Source organism: Colossoma macropomum, unplaced genomic scaffold (genome assembly GCF_904425465.1).
Source record: "Colossoma macropomum unplaced genomic scaffold, Colossoma_macropomum, whole genome shotgun sequence".
In the NCBI taxonomy this organism is placed as follows: domain Eukaryota; kingdom Metazoa; phylum Chordata; class Actinopteri; order Characiformes; family Serrasalmidae; genus Colossoma; species Colossoma macropomum.
This window is the reverse complement of record NW_023494800.1, coordinates 18,543,955-18,559,487: the sequence shown is the minus strand read 5'-3', so window position 1 is coordinate 18,559,487 and position 15,533 is coordinate 18,543,955. Positions and strand designations below refer to the sequence as shown.

General features: G+C 40.6%; 1 protein-coding gene across 2 annotated transcripts in view; it reads left to right on the top strand.

Annotated features, from left to right (window-relative positions):
* Positions 1 to 14,476, top strand: part of ppp3ca (protein phosphatase 3, catalytic subunit, alpha isozyme) — a 62,543-nt gene extending 48,067 nt beyond the window's left edge. Inside the window, exons 7-14 of one of the 2 annotated variants that reach the window (XM_036587957.1) lie at positions 3,582 to 3,659; positions 3,797 to 3,891; positions 6,539 to 6,664; positions 7,909 to 7,986; positions 8,221 to 8,305; positions 10,979 to 11,076; positions 11,561 to 11,611; positions 13,577 to 14,476. In XM_036587957.1, coding sequence (XP_036443850.1) covers positions 3,582 to 3,659; positions 3,797 to 3,891; positions 6,539 to 6,664; positions 7,909 to 7,986; positions 8,221 to 8,305; positions 10,979 to 11,076; positions 11,561 to 11,611; positions 13,577 to 13,755 — 790 coding nt within the window. In that variant the 3' untranslated portion in view covers positions 13,756 to 14,476. The remainder of the gene's footprint in view (positions 1 to 3,581; positions 3,660 to 3,796; positions 3,892 to 6,538; positions 6,665 to 7,908; positions 7,987 to 8,220; positions 8,306 to 10,978; positions 11,077 to 11,560; positions 11,612 to 13,576) is intronic. The other variant, XM_036587958.1, reaches the window with a different exon arrangement.
* Positions 14,477 to 15,533: the final 1,057 nt, after the last annotated feature.

Here is a 15,533-nt window from a genome sequence, read left to right as displayed (position 1 = left end):
ATGGGGAACAAACAAGAAACACCTGGGGCTAATGAGAGGGTGGGGCTACAGATTAGAGACAGGTGAGACAGATGACCAGGAGGCAGTACAGGGGAAGAGGCAGGAACAAAACACATCAACAAAAGCACATGGCTTAACACATGGGGGAAGGTAAACAAAGGCAGACACAGACAAACAGAGCAAGGATCTTACACTTTTGAGCACCTTTAGTTCCTTGCCTCACGACACATCATGTTGAGAAATGTATTGCGGTCTATGACAGGATTCAGCAAGACACCTTGCATCAGCTATATGTTATTTATATTTGATGACTTCATTGATCCGTATAGTGCATAGCACTGTGGAGCAGTGGTTTGGTGTTTGCTGTCATAACAAAACTGTGTATCTCTTTAGATGGTAACATCGTGAAATGTCTATATAATGTAGCTTAAAGGGCAGCTTGTGTTTTGGATATTTCAGAGTGGCCCTCAGTTACAATCGCTGTAAAGGCACATACGTGAGTTCGTCTCTGGACTGAAACTGAAGGCAGAGGGATACTCCCCGAGCAACTAAATCACACTTTAGTCAGCAGCAAAAATACAGAGTGGGGAGGGAGCGAGGGATAGCTGGAGAACAAAAGAGAGAGAGAGCAGGGAGAAGAGAAAGAGCAACAGAGTGAGGGAGGGAGGGAGAGAGAGCAGGGCCCACACTGCGGCCAGCAGCAGCAGCAACAGCAACACAGCTCTGAGTTCTATCCCACAATCCCCAAGGGCTTTGCAGTGTGGTGTTGCCATGACGACCCACTCCTCATGCCCAAATTGGAGCGAGAGAGAGAGAGAGAGAGAGAGAGAAGAGAGAGGGAGAGATGCAGAGGAAGGAGTGATTTGAGAGGAGAAAGGAATAGTATCGTAATAAAGGGAGAGAGAGAGAGAAAGAGAGAGGTTCAGAGGAAGGAGTGATTCGTGGAGAGGAGTGGTATCACGATGTGAGATAGAGGGGGCAGAGAAAGAGAGAGCTGAGGAAAGAGTGATTTGAGAAAAGAAATGAGTAGTATTGCAATGAGGGGAAAGAGAAAGAGGGAGAGAGAAGAGAGTCAGGGAGAGGGAGAGAGAGGGAGAGAGAGAAAGAAAAAGAAAAAGATGCAGCAGACAGAGTGATCTGTAGACAGGAGTAGTATCGTGTTGAGAAAGATAGACAGAGAGAGACAGATTAATGCAGAGGAAAGAGGGATCTGTGGAGAGGAATAGTAGCAATACAAATGGGCTTAGAGATATATCGTTGCTGTCAGGACAAAACCTTGTATCTAAATTTTTGTCATTTATTTTTTGACATAATTTGAAAAAGGCAGTTGCCCTTTATGTTGTGTCAAAAATAAATGGTCCAAATTACTTGGAAAAAAATATTACTCCATTCACTTCCATTAAAAGTTAAGAACATTTTCCCTGTCCGGTAAAGTTACCATTTTGGAGATGTGAGGCTGTAGGCTGCATGAAGCAGACTCAGAAGCAGTAGCTGTAGGTTATATGAAACAGAGGCTGTAGGCTATATTAAGCAGAGAGTCTTGGTTGTATGAAGTAGATGCTGTAGGCTGGATGAAGCAGAAACAAAGGCTGTAGGCTGTATAAAACAGAGGCTGTAGGCCGTAAGAAACAGAAACAAAGGCTGTAGCTGTAGGCTGTATGAAGCAGAGACAGATGTTGTAGATGTAGCCTGTATGAAGCAGAAACAGAGGCTGTAGGCTGTATGAAGCAGAGACAGATGTTGTAGATGTAGGCTGTATGAAGCAGAAACAGAGGCTGTAGGCTGTATGAAGCAGAGATAGTTGTTGTAGATGTAGGCTATATGAAGCAGAAACAGAGGCTGTAGGCTATATGAAGCAGAAACAGAGATTGTAGCTGTAGGCTGTATGAAGCAGAATCAGAGGCTATAGGCTGTAGGCTATAGGTTGTAGGCTGTACAAAGCAGAAGCTGTAGGCTGTATGAAGCTGTGTCGGTGGCTCTTCCCCGTTATATCACACACTGTGCGCTCCATTAACTCCTGACAGGCTAAATGATGCACACACACCACGGCATGCCCTGCAGTTTATTATGGGTAGCAGTGCTTTATTAAACTCAGTGTTTAACTCAACATTCCTCCGCACAATACAGAGAACATTTCATAGCACTTACAGCTGCAGTGTCTGAGTGCTTTACCGAGTGCTTGATAGTGTATGTGTGTGTTGCATGTGTGTGTGGGGGGACCAAATGTATAATATATATACATACATATATCCACATAAAACACAGAATAGTACATAATACAGTGGGGGTCAGCTTTTCTTTCAAAAAGTAAAAGCCCATTGACTAAAGGGTTCTTTGTGGTTACTCTAGTTACATATGGGTGGAGCACAACAAGATTTAACTACAGGGATATAGATGTTATTGAATATATCTCACAGAGACAGCAGAGTGTAAAACATTAAGTAAAATCTGTTATATTCATAGTTTTGTCTCCAAGTGTCATGATATTATATTTTTGCCCACATACACACATGTGTATGTGTCTTTTTGGGGACCCAATTTCCCCAGTATGATGGAAAACATGGAAAATGGTAGATTGATACTATGGGGATATTTGGGTTGTTGTCATAAGGTAAAACTCAGTCAGTCTATCAAGGAGTTAGTGGAACTTTAATTGTCCCCAAGAGCAAGTGGTATCAGACAGGCATAATACATAAAATAATAATGCAATAAAAAAATCACAAAAATCATATAATTGTGTGGTGAAATTACAGAGAAATACAGCTTTTGTTTGAAAAAGTGAAGGTCCATCACTTTAAGGATTCTTTTTAAACTCTAAAGTTAAGGTCAGATTTAGGATTGTTGCAGTCATACAGACTTTAATCAAAATATCTCACATAGATAGGAATGCACAGTTGTGAGTGTGTGGAGAGAGAGTGAAAGCTTGATTGTGAAAGATTCTACACTACAGCTCATTACTAAGTCATGACGACTAGTGGAAGTATCAAGCTGTAATATAAATGTCAGCATGTGTGTAATTACTCGTGTGCAGCCTCTCTGCTTGTGTCTGAGTATATTACATGTGCTGTATATCTAAATTCCCTTTAAAAAACCAAAGGAGCAGCTCCCTCCCTCTTATCAGTGCTCCACCATCACACACATACACACGTTTTCACACCACCGCAGAGTGAGATGCTCAGGGCAGATTCGTTTTTCCTTCCTGCCTGATCCAATTTTCAGATTAGCATGCTAACACTATGTGATCATTTGCTGTCAGTCTATCAGTGAAGACCAAATCTAAATGGGAACGAACTGATTCAGTGTGATTTGTTTGCAGTGTAGATGTCAGTTTTAGGCAAATATCAGATACATGTCAGACATTTGAGGGAAAAAAATCTGATTCGATTGCTGAGTAAACAAAGCAGAAATGAAATGTTCTGAACAGGTTGAAGGCACTGAACTGCCCCTGCTGGCCATGTGCTGAATTACACCCAGCAGCTGATGCTGTTTATTACTGTTTCAGTTGAGTGATGATGGAAATGAAGAAAAGTGAGTCTCTCTTTCTCTCTCTCTGTCCCTCTCTCTCTTTCTCTGCCTTACAGTTATCCAGCTGTGTGCGAGTTCCTACAGAATAATAACTTGTTATCAGTCATCCGAGCACACGAAGCACAAGATGCAGGGTATGTATGCAGACACACACATGCACACTCTCAGTGCTCCCAGTGTTCATCCCTTCAGTCTCTGGTCATATCCATTTGAGGAATTCTCAATTCTCAACTCCCTTTCTCTTTCTCTCTCTCTCTCTCTCCTGTCACAGATACCGGATGTACAGGAAGAGTCAAACCACTGGCTTCCCCTCCCTAATCACCATCTTCTCCGCCCCAAACTATCTTGATGTTTACAATAACAAAGGTGGGCAAAAACCAGCAGTCCAGTCCCATGTAAATGCTAACATATAGATTCAGTGTGGGTTCATTATGGATTCATTCCTTCGTGTAGTAACACCATCAGGTCTGAATGATCGCACAGGCGTCAGTATTGACAGTTACCTGCAATGTGTTTAAGTGATGAATGTGTCTGAGAATGGGAAACAGATTAAATGAAAATTATATAATGTGTACAGTAGATGGAGGGAGACGGTGTGTGTTGATGGTTGGCTTCATAGTATAGATGTGTGTGTGTGTGTGTGTGTGTGTATGTGCACGTTATAGTGAGTAGAGCAGATGGGGGGATGTGTGTAAGTGTGTGTGTGGCAGAGGCTGTCAGTTTGACTGACTTCTTCCATGTGCCTTTATCACTCCTGATGGAACAGGGTCATCAGCTCGGAGCTCAGCAGGGCCATCTAGTGGACATTTCATAGAATATGCATAAAAATACGTGCACATATAAAAGCATGTAGAGCTAGTCCTGGAGATCTACCTTCCTGCAGACTTCAGTTCTAGAAATGCTTGGTTTACTCTTGCCTTTGTGCATTTGGCAGACACTCGTATATAGAGTGGCTTCAAATTTGATCCAATTACAGAGATTGGTGAATGTAGTGTAAGGAGTCTTGCCCAAGGACCTTTGTTGGTATAGCATGCCGTGCTTGCCCCACATGAGGAATTTAACCCAAATCAGCAATATGGAGAGCCGCAGTTTTACCCACTATACCCACCACACACTGAATGGATGTTTTAGTGAGCACGCAGCATTGAACCAAAGAAATGTTGAACCACAAGCAGTTGATATAGTGTCTCTTGTTTAAATGGGCGAAATATGCTTGGGTGGCTGTCCATTTACTTTGGAGGACCACACAAGTATAGCTTATGTGTGGGAATCACTAAATTCCCTTATAGAAACAACAAAAAGATGTAGATTAAAATACACAGTGCTACAGTGACAATAGAAAAAAATACTATGTTCTTATACTAAATAATACTAGTTTTTTAGTTTATTTACTTTTATCAGGAATCACCAAATCACATTTCAGCAGAACATTTTGCATAATATACTTTCCAGCAATTCCTACTCACTGGAACTTTAATAGGACTTTTCGAAAAGTGTAACTGTGGCCCAAATTGTCTGATGGGCCATTAATTGGGGGACCTTTTTCCAATAGTCTTGCTTTCATTCCTCTCCATCGGAAAGGGGGTTGCGTTTTGCTTGTGTTGTCCACACTAAAAATAGTCCATGTTTGAAGCTGAAGTGACTTTCAGAAGAATGGGGCACAAGTCAGGGCAGAAGGCTGACAGAATGGGAATTCCTGCAGTCAGTCTGCAGTCACCAGTGCTGACGTGTTTACTGCTAAGATCAAACAGTAAAGTCAAAGAATAGCAAACAATGGCCAAAGGTCAAAGTTGTGCTGTGCAGCATGACGCTTTAAAACTGGGAGGACTGAAAAAGCATGCATATTTTTAAACTGTTCTAATACAAACACTCACTAATGGCTTACCAGCTATTTTATGATGCCAACCAACCTTCTAGATCCACTATATACTGTTGTACACAAATGTTTGGGCACCCTGGTCAAATGATATGTTTTATTGATTTCCTAAGTAAAAATAAGTTACACATCCTCTACAGAGAACACACTTATGCACACTTTAATGCATAATAACTGTGTATTTCCTGAATGTAATATACTGGGAAAAGAAATTAAACATAAAACGTGACCTGTGCAAAAGTTATGGCACATACATTTGAATAAAATGTTTGTGTACATTTTATTTTTTCGAATAGGTTAAACTCAGCAAATAAACAGTAGGGGTACAATAAAGTTTCCAGAAAATGCCATGTTTAAGTTTGTTCGCTGTGGAGGATGCGTTATTTCATTTTACATGCCCTATTTTCACATGGAACATCAAGAAAACGTAATTTAAACAGGGGTATTCAATTTTTTGCATACTACAGATCATAACCTCTCTAATTTCATGTACAATTTGTCAGCCACTCTCTACTCTATTTATCAGTGGTCAGTTTCTGACTACAGGACCAATGTTGGCCAGGTAAAGTTTATACGTCAGGTAGCAGTGACATTGACATGGTAGTGGCAAGTTACACACAAGTTATTTGTATAAGGGTGTATAAGGCACAGTGTTTGACACAGCAAGGTTAAAAGTGGCCCGCATCCCACTATGTAGCTAAAAGTGTTTTTGTGGACACTGTCCACCGATGAAGGGCTGGAGGACTGCTTCTACAAATTGTGCATGGCAGCCGATTGGGCTGCAGTCTCAACCTGCATGATAAGGTATATAATGTTATATATATGAGTGCCGGGATAGGCTCCAGCAACCCCCACGACCCAGGAGGATAAGCAGCTTAGAAAATGTGTGTGTGTGTGTGTGTGTGTGTGTGTGTGCAATATATTGATCCTTTGTAACTTAGTACTGTCACAGTCACATTTATGTGGAAAAGTTCAACCGCTTGTCAACGATCGATCAGAAAGTGAATCAAGCAGCTCTGGACATTATGCACTATGGAGATCATTTTTCTCTCTTCATTGATTAGATAATGAGGGAATGCTGAAGCTTACTAAATGTAATGGGGTGTGCGTGTGCGTTTCTGTGTGTTCTCACTTCAGCGGCTGTCTTGAAGTATGAGAACAATGTGATGAACATTCGACAGTTTAACTGCTCCCCCCATCCCTACTGGCTGCCAAACTTCATGGACGTGTTCACCTGGTCTCTGCCCTTTGTAGGAGAGAAAGGTAGACTTCTGATCATTTCAACAGCATATACACAGAAATCATATTCATTAAAGCCAAGACATGTTAGGTGTCCAATTTTTTGCTTCTTTAGTTTTGAAATGCAACTATGAGGCTAACGTAACTCACAAACACTAGAAGTAAATAGCAACTCAATTATGTTCCGTAAAAACAGCAGCAAAACCTTTCTCAACCCACTTTTAATGTCTTCGTTAAGGGTGCATAGACTTGTTGGTATGGTTTAGAGCACAGTGTGACTTACTGTAAACTATAAAAATGAAAACAACAATAAAAACTCACTGTGTATAGCTGAACGCAGTGATAAGTACTGTGACCTAAACAACACTGACAATGCTACTGAAAAAACAGTTTAGATCTATGAATTTCATGCTGGTCTAGATAGTCATTGTGCTGTTTTTGGTGGTGATGAGCATAACAGCTTTATTAAACGTAGGTCCAGTCCCATTTCTTATTTTTATCCCTACCCCTTGTTGTCAAGTGTCACCTTGCCCCTTGGAACTGAGACAGAAGGGGTAGTGATTGAAATCTTTCCCTACGAAATGGGACAACCCTCAAATAAAGAAGAACATTACTTCATTAACAGGCTACTAGCGCTGCTCTGTAGGCGACCCTGCCAGTCTGCAGTGATAGCAGAGGAGGATAAAGTTCAGCAACCTCACTGTTGGTCTTTAGTTACATTTAGGGCATCATATACCATCAAAGAGGGGGGGTATGCGACAATTATTTATTATCATCCACCCCTAATTCTTTGGTGAAACTAAGTTAATACAATAGTTATCGTAATTATTTAATGGAGAAAATACTCACATTTTTGGGTTTCTTTGGTTGCTCGCGCAGCCATATTGCCAGTTTTTCTTTTTTCTCATAACACTCTTTTTGGGGTGTGCCTCTGAAAAACTGCTGTTTGTAGGGCCATGTAGCCCTAACACTTCACCTTACTACTCTATCTCAACCAAAATCGGGACACCCTACCTCTAGGCCTAAACGCGTAAAATGGAGGTAGGCCTTAGTTCCAGCACTAAAGAGGCCAAATTTGGATACCAAACATATCTTGGCTGATCAACTATATCTGGGGTAAGTGGACATATTTTAGCAGTGTAGCATTAGCAAAATGGGAAAATTGTATAAATTAGATTTCTTTACCAAATTATCACCTTGAGATGCATGTCCTGCAGCAGTCACATGTATGACTCCTGGTCTAATAGCCCATCCTCTTTCCCCTGCAGTCACAGAGATGCTAGTGAATGTGTTGAGCATCTGCTCTGATGATGAGCTGATGAACGATGGAGACGAGATCTTTGATGGTAAGAGGTCTTCTTTGAATTATTGTGTTTACAGCCTTCATCTTCTTATCCACACAGGAGCTGAATTCAGAACATTCCACGCAAAACACGACAAGAACTAAAAGCTGAGATGGTTCCTAAAATATCTCATGTTGTTCTTGCTCCCTGGAAGCCTTGCATTTAAGTGCTATTGACTGTAGAAGATTCTCCCTGTGGCAATGCAGTCTCAGCCTGTACTCTCATGTCCACCCACAGCCAACGCAGCAGCTGCTCGGAAAGAGGTGATTAGGAACAAGATCCGTGCCATTGGGAAGATGGCCAAGATGTTCTCTGTGCTAAGGTATGAGAGGGACTTCCACAGGCTGAGTCATTTCTGTCTGCTTATCTGTGTCAGCTGCTTATAAAACACCATGCAAATATGAGATAGAGACTTCTGGAGACTAAAGAGTGTTTGTGTGTGTGCTTTTGTATAAATATTCAATGGCACCAAAAAGTGTTCATGCCATACTTAATAATGCGTTAACCCTTTTTCACAGTAGCCATAAAATATCATTTGTGCCTGTTTTGGAAGTTCTTCCGTTTTTGCGCTATGCATTTTTCTGTCAATAACACTAAATGAATTTTGATGGAAATTTGTATGATTTACAAAATGGGAGTTGAGCAAGCAAGACAACATTTGTAGAAGTGAATTGTTTTCACAGCAGGGAGTTGTTCCACTTTCATCCCCAGTGCTCACTAGCAGCTCAACATTTGACACACACACACACACACACACACACACACACACACACACACAGCTAATAGTGACACTCTCAGAAACTGTATGAAACTTTCACTGGGGCAGTACCCCTCTTGTCACTGTTGTGGTACATCTCAGTACCTTTATTCAGGGAACATAATTGTACCATAATCCATTGAAATTTATATATATATATATATATATATATATATATATATATATATATATATATATATATATATATATATATATATATAATATAATATTATATATAATTATATAAGTTGTATTGACTCCACACACCCCGTCTCATCTCCAGGCTTTTTATTTTATTGCTCTGTTTTAAAACTTTAGGTTATGAAAAGGTTCAAATACATACTTTTTACCTGGAAAAAAATTATTTAAGGTTCACAGTTGGACCCTAAAACCACTGTTTTACCTTTGAGAGAACATTTAAATTGTTTGTACATTGATGAATGACAAATGTACCTGCACAGAACTTTATTTCAAACACTGTAGTCAATCTGAAAACAGAGTAATGGGGAAAAATATTTTGTTTCATTATATTAACTAAATAAATTTAAGTTGGTTTCCATTCCACCAGCAGGATGGCTGCAACGGGCCTACAGAAAGAGGTTAAGTTAATTTTGTTTGGAAACAAACGTCAAATCAAATGGCTTTTATTGTTAAACAGGCCAACGCAAGACTGTAACTTTATTTTTGACTATTCGTTATCGTTTGAGCAATTTCTTCGCAGACTTCTTCAGATTTGCATCCAAAATGCCTTTATACACTTCTGAGTTCATGATCCCATTAATGAACTCAAGCTCACCAACACTATTGTTATATAAAGAGCCCCAGACTTTAACGTTTCCATCTCCGTACCCATAAGCCAGGCCTACACTGCAGAGTGTTTAGCTCGATTTTAACCCTGATTTTAACCACAATTGGCCTTCTTCCCATAAATGTTCACAATCTGAAGCGATTTCCAGGTGGGGAGCTCTGTTGGAAATGACAGCAAGAATAATCTGGTGATGAAAAAGGAAATGAGTCAGTCTTCTGATCTAGCACCAGAGTGAAGCTCTGTTTGAATTATGTGATAATGGGGGCCATATGGAGTTTGGAGTGCTTTATGTAGCTGAAACTCGTTATGTGTGTTATACCCTCTCACTGCCTTATCATCTAGTGTGCTTGCCCTCACAACAAAAAGAAACTCTGTAATAGAGGCATTAAGTGTGTGATGCTCTCCATTTTCTAAATCTGTTAGGACTTTAAAAGCTTTGGTGCAGTGTGGTCAGCACTCTTCTACTGATTTTCTCCACACAAGTGTCAGTTTGGTGTTGTACTACAAGTGTTTTTCTCTGAAACAGTTTTCATTTTGTTAAACATTTCATGAAGTAGCCAATGGTTAAACAGTTAAAGTGTCCAAATACTTTTGGGTCCACTGTGCATGTGTGTCTTACCTATAGTTCTGCCAATCAGCTATATATTTCCCCCATGTTTAACCGAAATGTAGCTTTTCTGACACTCCTTGTGACTTGTGGCTCATTTTATTCCACTGCAAAAACCCTCATCCTCCCTCCCACACTCCTGAATACAGCGTACCCTTTTTTCATGAAATTAAAAAAAGACCAAATTTTCCCTCTGTGGCTCTGACTGGAAATTCACCAAAATATGGCAGAGCATATAAACACCATCCAGCTTGATTTTTCTTCCACTGACTGAGTGCTCTCCTGCATTGCTACTTTACTTGTGTAGGCGCTAATGTTGGCCTCACTTCCTCACACAGTCTGTGCCAGTTATGTAGGTACCGGGCCTCAGAATTATCCATCAGTCTCATAAATCAATAAATGTCTTATGCAATCAGTCTCACCAATTTAATTAAACCAGATTTGTAATTTTAATTAGCAATCAAAAGTAAATTTATAACATTTATTGAATGGGACTGATGGAGATTACACAACACCAACATGAAACTGGTACCCACATATCGGGGCCAAACATATGAGATAACAGCCAGCAATTATAGTATACATAACTGGTGTCCCCTGAGAGGAAACTCATCTTTGTCCTGTAGTACTTATACTTGTCAGTAGCGCATATGGGTTCTTTGTTTTTATTTTCTCTTTTTTTTCGTACTGAGATGCCAGTCCATCTCACTTCATATGCTGCCATTTGCTCGATGTGAGTCTTGTCTTTTGTTTTGTAGCTCACTGTGTCAAACTTTGTTAATCATCTGAAAACATATATGTACACATTTTATTTTTTATACAGAGAGGAGAGTGAGAATGTGTTGACCCTGAAGGGCCTGACTCCTACCGGCATGCTGCCCAGTGGAGTGCTGTCTGGGGGCAAGCAGACTCTACAGAGCGGTGAGCATAAAGACCCTCCACAGGGCCTTAGTCTACTCCTGTCTCTGACTACTTTCTTCTTTCTATGCTTTCTCTCTGTCCCTGTCTCTTCCACCTGTCTCTCCATCTGTCTCTCTTTGTATCCTCTGACAGACTCCAGGCTTTGGGTGCTCCTCTCTCTGCAACACTACGTTGGGAGTTGCCCCAAAGACTGGACCGCAGTGGGTCAGTTTCCCCGTAGTGGGTAAACTGGGGTGAGGTGAAGTGAGGTGAGGCGAGCGAGAGTCTGTGCCCGTAGGGGCTATTGAAATGGACAGACCAGTGTCCGGGAACTAGTATGTGTGCGCCTGAGGGGTTGACTGGCTCTGTGGTCCATAGTCTGGTTGGCGTGCATGCGTCTGCGCAGGGTCGTCCGCGCACCGCTCGTTGCACCACTGCTGCCTGTGCCTTTTTGCCGTTGCATGGCTTGTTCAAGTGTAACCCACTCCCCTCCTCTCCCCCCCAGCCACCATCGAGGCCATCGAAGCCATCGAGACTGAAGCAAGTGACGGCGAAGGTAAATCCAGGACATGCATCTTGGCCTTAGCCTCCATCAGCTGTTGACAAGCCATGATCAGCCAACATTCACTAACAGTTCACACAGGGAAAGGGCTGTGTAGAGTGGTGGTTTCCAGGACTGGTCCTGAAGTGCTATTATCCTGCATAATTTAGTGTTGTTTCTTGCTTTGACACACACCTGATCCTAGCCCTTCTTCAGTGAAGTGGGTCTGTTAAAGCAGGGAAAAGGGAAAACACTAAAATGTGCAGGGCAGGGGTATTCTAGGACTAGGATTGGTACCTACCAGTGTAGAAGGAACACTTAGAGGTGCAATACACTGACCTCTGAGAAAGGGCAAAGAAGATATCTGGGAACTGCATTAAACTCAATAGCACTCAGAAAGGTGAAATGGACATTTCAGTTGTTTCACGGGTAATGTTTTTGGAGTAGATATGTATCTCATTTATTGTAAGTACCTTTTACTTTTGGTGTACTTGAAGTGAAAAAAGTATATGTGTTCCTCAGGCTATATTTGCTTATATTGTGATCCAAAAGTACTGAACTTTCTTCTTTCATTGTAATTTATTCTTTTCTATAAAGCAGCGAATTGCAGCCATAGTTCAGCACAGATGGGTGATTTCCTTGCTCAAGCATACATGATTCAGCTCAGTTAGTTAGCTCAATTCAGTTAGTTATCAGGTTTAGTGGTTGTGTTAGAGCAAAGAAATCACCACTCTGTGCTAGACCAGGACCTGCTAGACACCTCTGCAGTAAAGAAATTTTAGGTCTACCAGATACTTACATTGCCCTCTCTCAGCGATAACAGCAAGGGAACATCTCTGTGAAGAATGCATGATGGTTTGAGATGGCGTCTGACACAAAGGCATGATTGAGTTGGTTTGTTGAGTTCTGCATTTTCTCTGCCTCTCTTAAGACGTCTATGGGCATAGCATGTGGTAATTGGAACTCTGAGGAACTCCCAGCCAACCAGAGTGTGTTAGCCTCTTCCACAACCTCTCATGCTCCAAAACAGGCACACCTCAGTGGCTCATACATAAAAAATGTGCTACAGTAAAGGGAATTGGGTGTTACTTCCTCTCCAATCCTATGTCCATTGATACAAGCACAAAAGGAAAAGCCTGGTATTTTAATATAGATGATAGAGGTAAATGGTTCTGCTAGCACTTTATTTTAATGGTCCTCTGTATATGCTTTGTACACGCGTAGTCTGTCTTTAACTAACATTCAACAAAATATCTAATTATCAAAAAAGTTTCAAGTGTGATAGATTCTATTAAATCTAAACCTAACCTCATGTCTAAACCTGCTCCTACTCGTAAACCTACTTCTTACTATAATGTTTTGGATAATTAACTTCAGAAATCTTGTTAATAATCTAAGTATCTCTAGATCATGTACAGGGGACTATCAAAATAAAGCGTGATCATGGTTTTAATAATACTCTGAGTAAAGGACTTTTAAAGCTGCATTCTTTTCTGTTTTAATAGTTTGAAGTTATGTTCACAACTTTGTCTCGTGGCATATAAACAAACTTGATTCAAGTAAATTAGCCAAGAACCCAGAGCAGAGCAATAGGAATGCATTTTTACAGTTATTAGCAGCCGTTTTGTATATAGAGTGGAGTACAAAAACATGAGTGAGGAAACACTTTTGTGCTTCTGATGTTTGCTTATGAATTATCTGCTAGATTAATTCATGAGTCCTACAGTACTTGATATTGGCCTTACATTTTACACTTGGGACATTCATTTATTCTCCATTAAACCACTTCAGTGTTTTTAAAAAATCACAACATCCAAACATAGGAGGAAAAGCATCACAGGTTAGGGAAAGAGATAGAGGAACTGTTTTGATTTAATTGCATGTAGGGGATAGTATTTCAAATTCCACAGAATGCAGCTTTAAAATGATGTTTACAGGAGTGCTGCTGCTCATTGTTGTGTGTGCCGTCCCTCTCCACAGCCATTCGCGGCTTTTCTCCACAGCACAAGATCAGCAGCTTCGAGGAGGCTAAGGGCCTAGACCGCATCAATGAGCGCATGCCTCCCCGTAAAGATGGGGTGAACCACGTGGGCCACTCCATGGGAAAAATGAACATGTCCGAGGCCAACGGCACTGATGATAACAGCAACATCCAGTGATGCAGCGGCCGCCTGCCTGCCCACACCCAAGTCCATGCGACTGCTGCAGCATGTGGCAGGATATCGCCAAACCCGTAATTTAAGGCCTCCCGATACCAACAAAACCCCCAGCAACATAACACTGCATATGCATCCACCTCTGCTCCAATATCCAATTAGACAAGAAAACTTCTCCAAGTTCAAATCTTTCGCAGAAGTGGGTGGAAGGCAATCTCTTTTTTTGCTGCCAGTTTACTGTACGTGAGTTTCTTGAAGTTCTGCCACTGTTCAGGTGTGTTTAGAAGGCTACGAAAGGATGGGGGTGGATTTTTTTCCCAGATTTGGGGGAGGGGGGTTGATGTTAACCAATGGCTGAAAGTGTCTTTCTCAGAGGGGGGGGCAGTTCCTATGGCTGTTCTGCCAATTACTTTCTGACTCCACCCATACACCAAAGTGGGCGGGGTCTAGGGATTAGAACTCTCTCCTAAACCTGATCCATCGCAGCTCATCGGTGGGGGTGGCCAGCCAGTACCAATGCCACGCACACGTCTTAATATTTTGATTACCAGTTTTCTTCATGAGCCCATCTCATAATGAAATTATCTCACTGTTGAAACATGTTTTGCTACTAGTATTAATGAATACAAAAATTGAAATGACAAAAAAAAAAACGAAATGTTTGTAAGAAAGGACATTTAAAGAGAAAAAATATGTACATTTTATTACTTGCAATGCAATCTTACCCGAGTATTTTTATTTATTGATTTCTTTTTTTGGTAAGATGCCATAAAGCCGGGTGGGTGGGTGGGTGGGTGGGTTTGTGGGGGTGCTTGCGCTTGTTGGCTGTGGACTCATGAACCCCACCATCTGTTTGCGTGGAGGAAGCACTGAGGATTTTGGGGCTGCAGTAGGAGCTTGGGGTCGACCTTTGGCACCACCTACCTGATTGTTTCTCACCTGCCTGTAACTTGAGAGAGAATGCACATAGTATGTTTCGCAAGTCAAATAAATCTATATATATATAAATATATATATAAATATATGATTAATACCGATGAAGGACAATATCAAGGACAACGATTTTTAACAGCATCTATGGTACGGAACGCATCAGTGCATGCAATTAAGTTCCTTATTGATATGTGAAATTATAATTGTGATGTGTTTCAATATAGTAGATTTGAATTATTTCCCTCTTCAGATTATATTTGTAAAGTTTAACTTTGTTTTTTTATATCTATATACAGTATATATATGATTTTGTAATCTTTTCTTCTGTCTTTGTTTTTTTTTTTTCTCTTCTGTTTTCTTTTTCATCGACATTATTTTGTTATGGTTGATTTTATTTTTGTATTGTTTTGCTGTACAGGCACTGGCGCTCTTTTTGAGGTGTGAAGCCTTGTGTTTTTCCTTTTCCTTTTTCCTGTTTTTCCTGTTCAGTTGGTGTACAGAAGTTGTTCAATAGTGTGAATGAACATATTACTCAGTGAAAAGCAAAATTCAGGCTGCCAAAGCATGATCGCATGGTTTATTCAAATGTAAACAAATTGGACACAATGAAAATCCTGTGTCTCACTTTGAAAAGGAAAAAATATATTCTCCTTATAATTCTTGATGATATTCTTCTTATTCTTACAATTAAGCTTACAGTTCTTTTTTTCTCCACTGTTTTCTGATCCTTGTTTGGTCCAGACGTGGTTTATTTCAGAGAAGGAGTTTAATGGATTTTAACTTGTGACTATTTTTTCTTGTAATTTTCTCTTGAACTGAGTTTCGCATTTGACTTCCTAAATGATAAC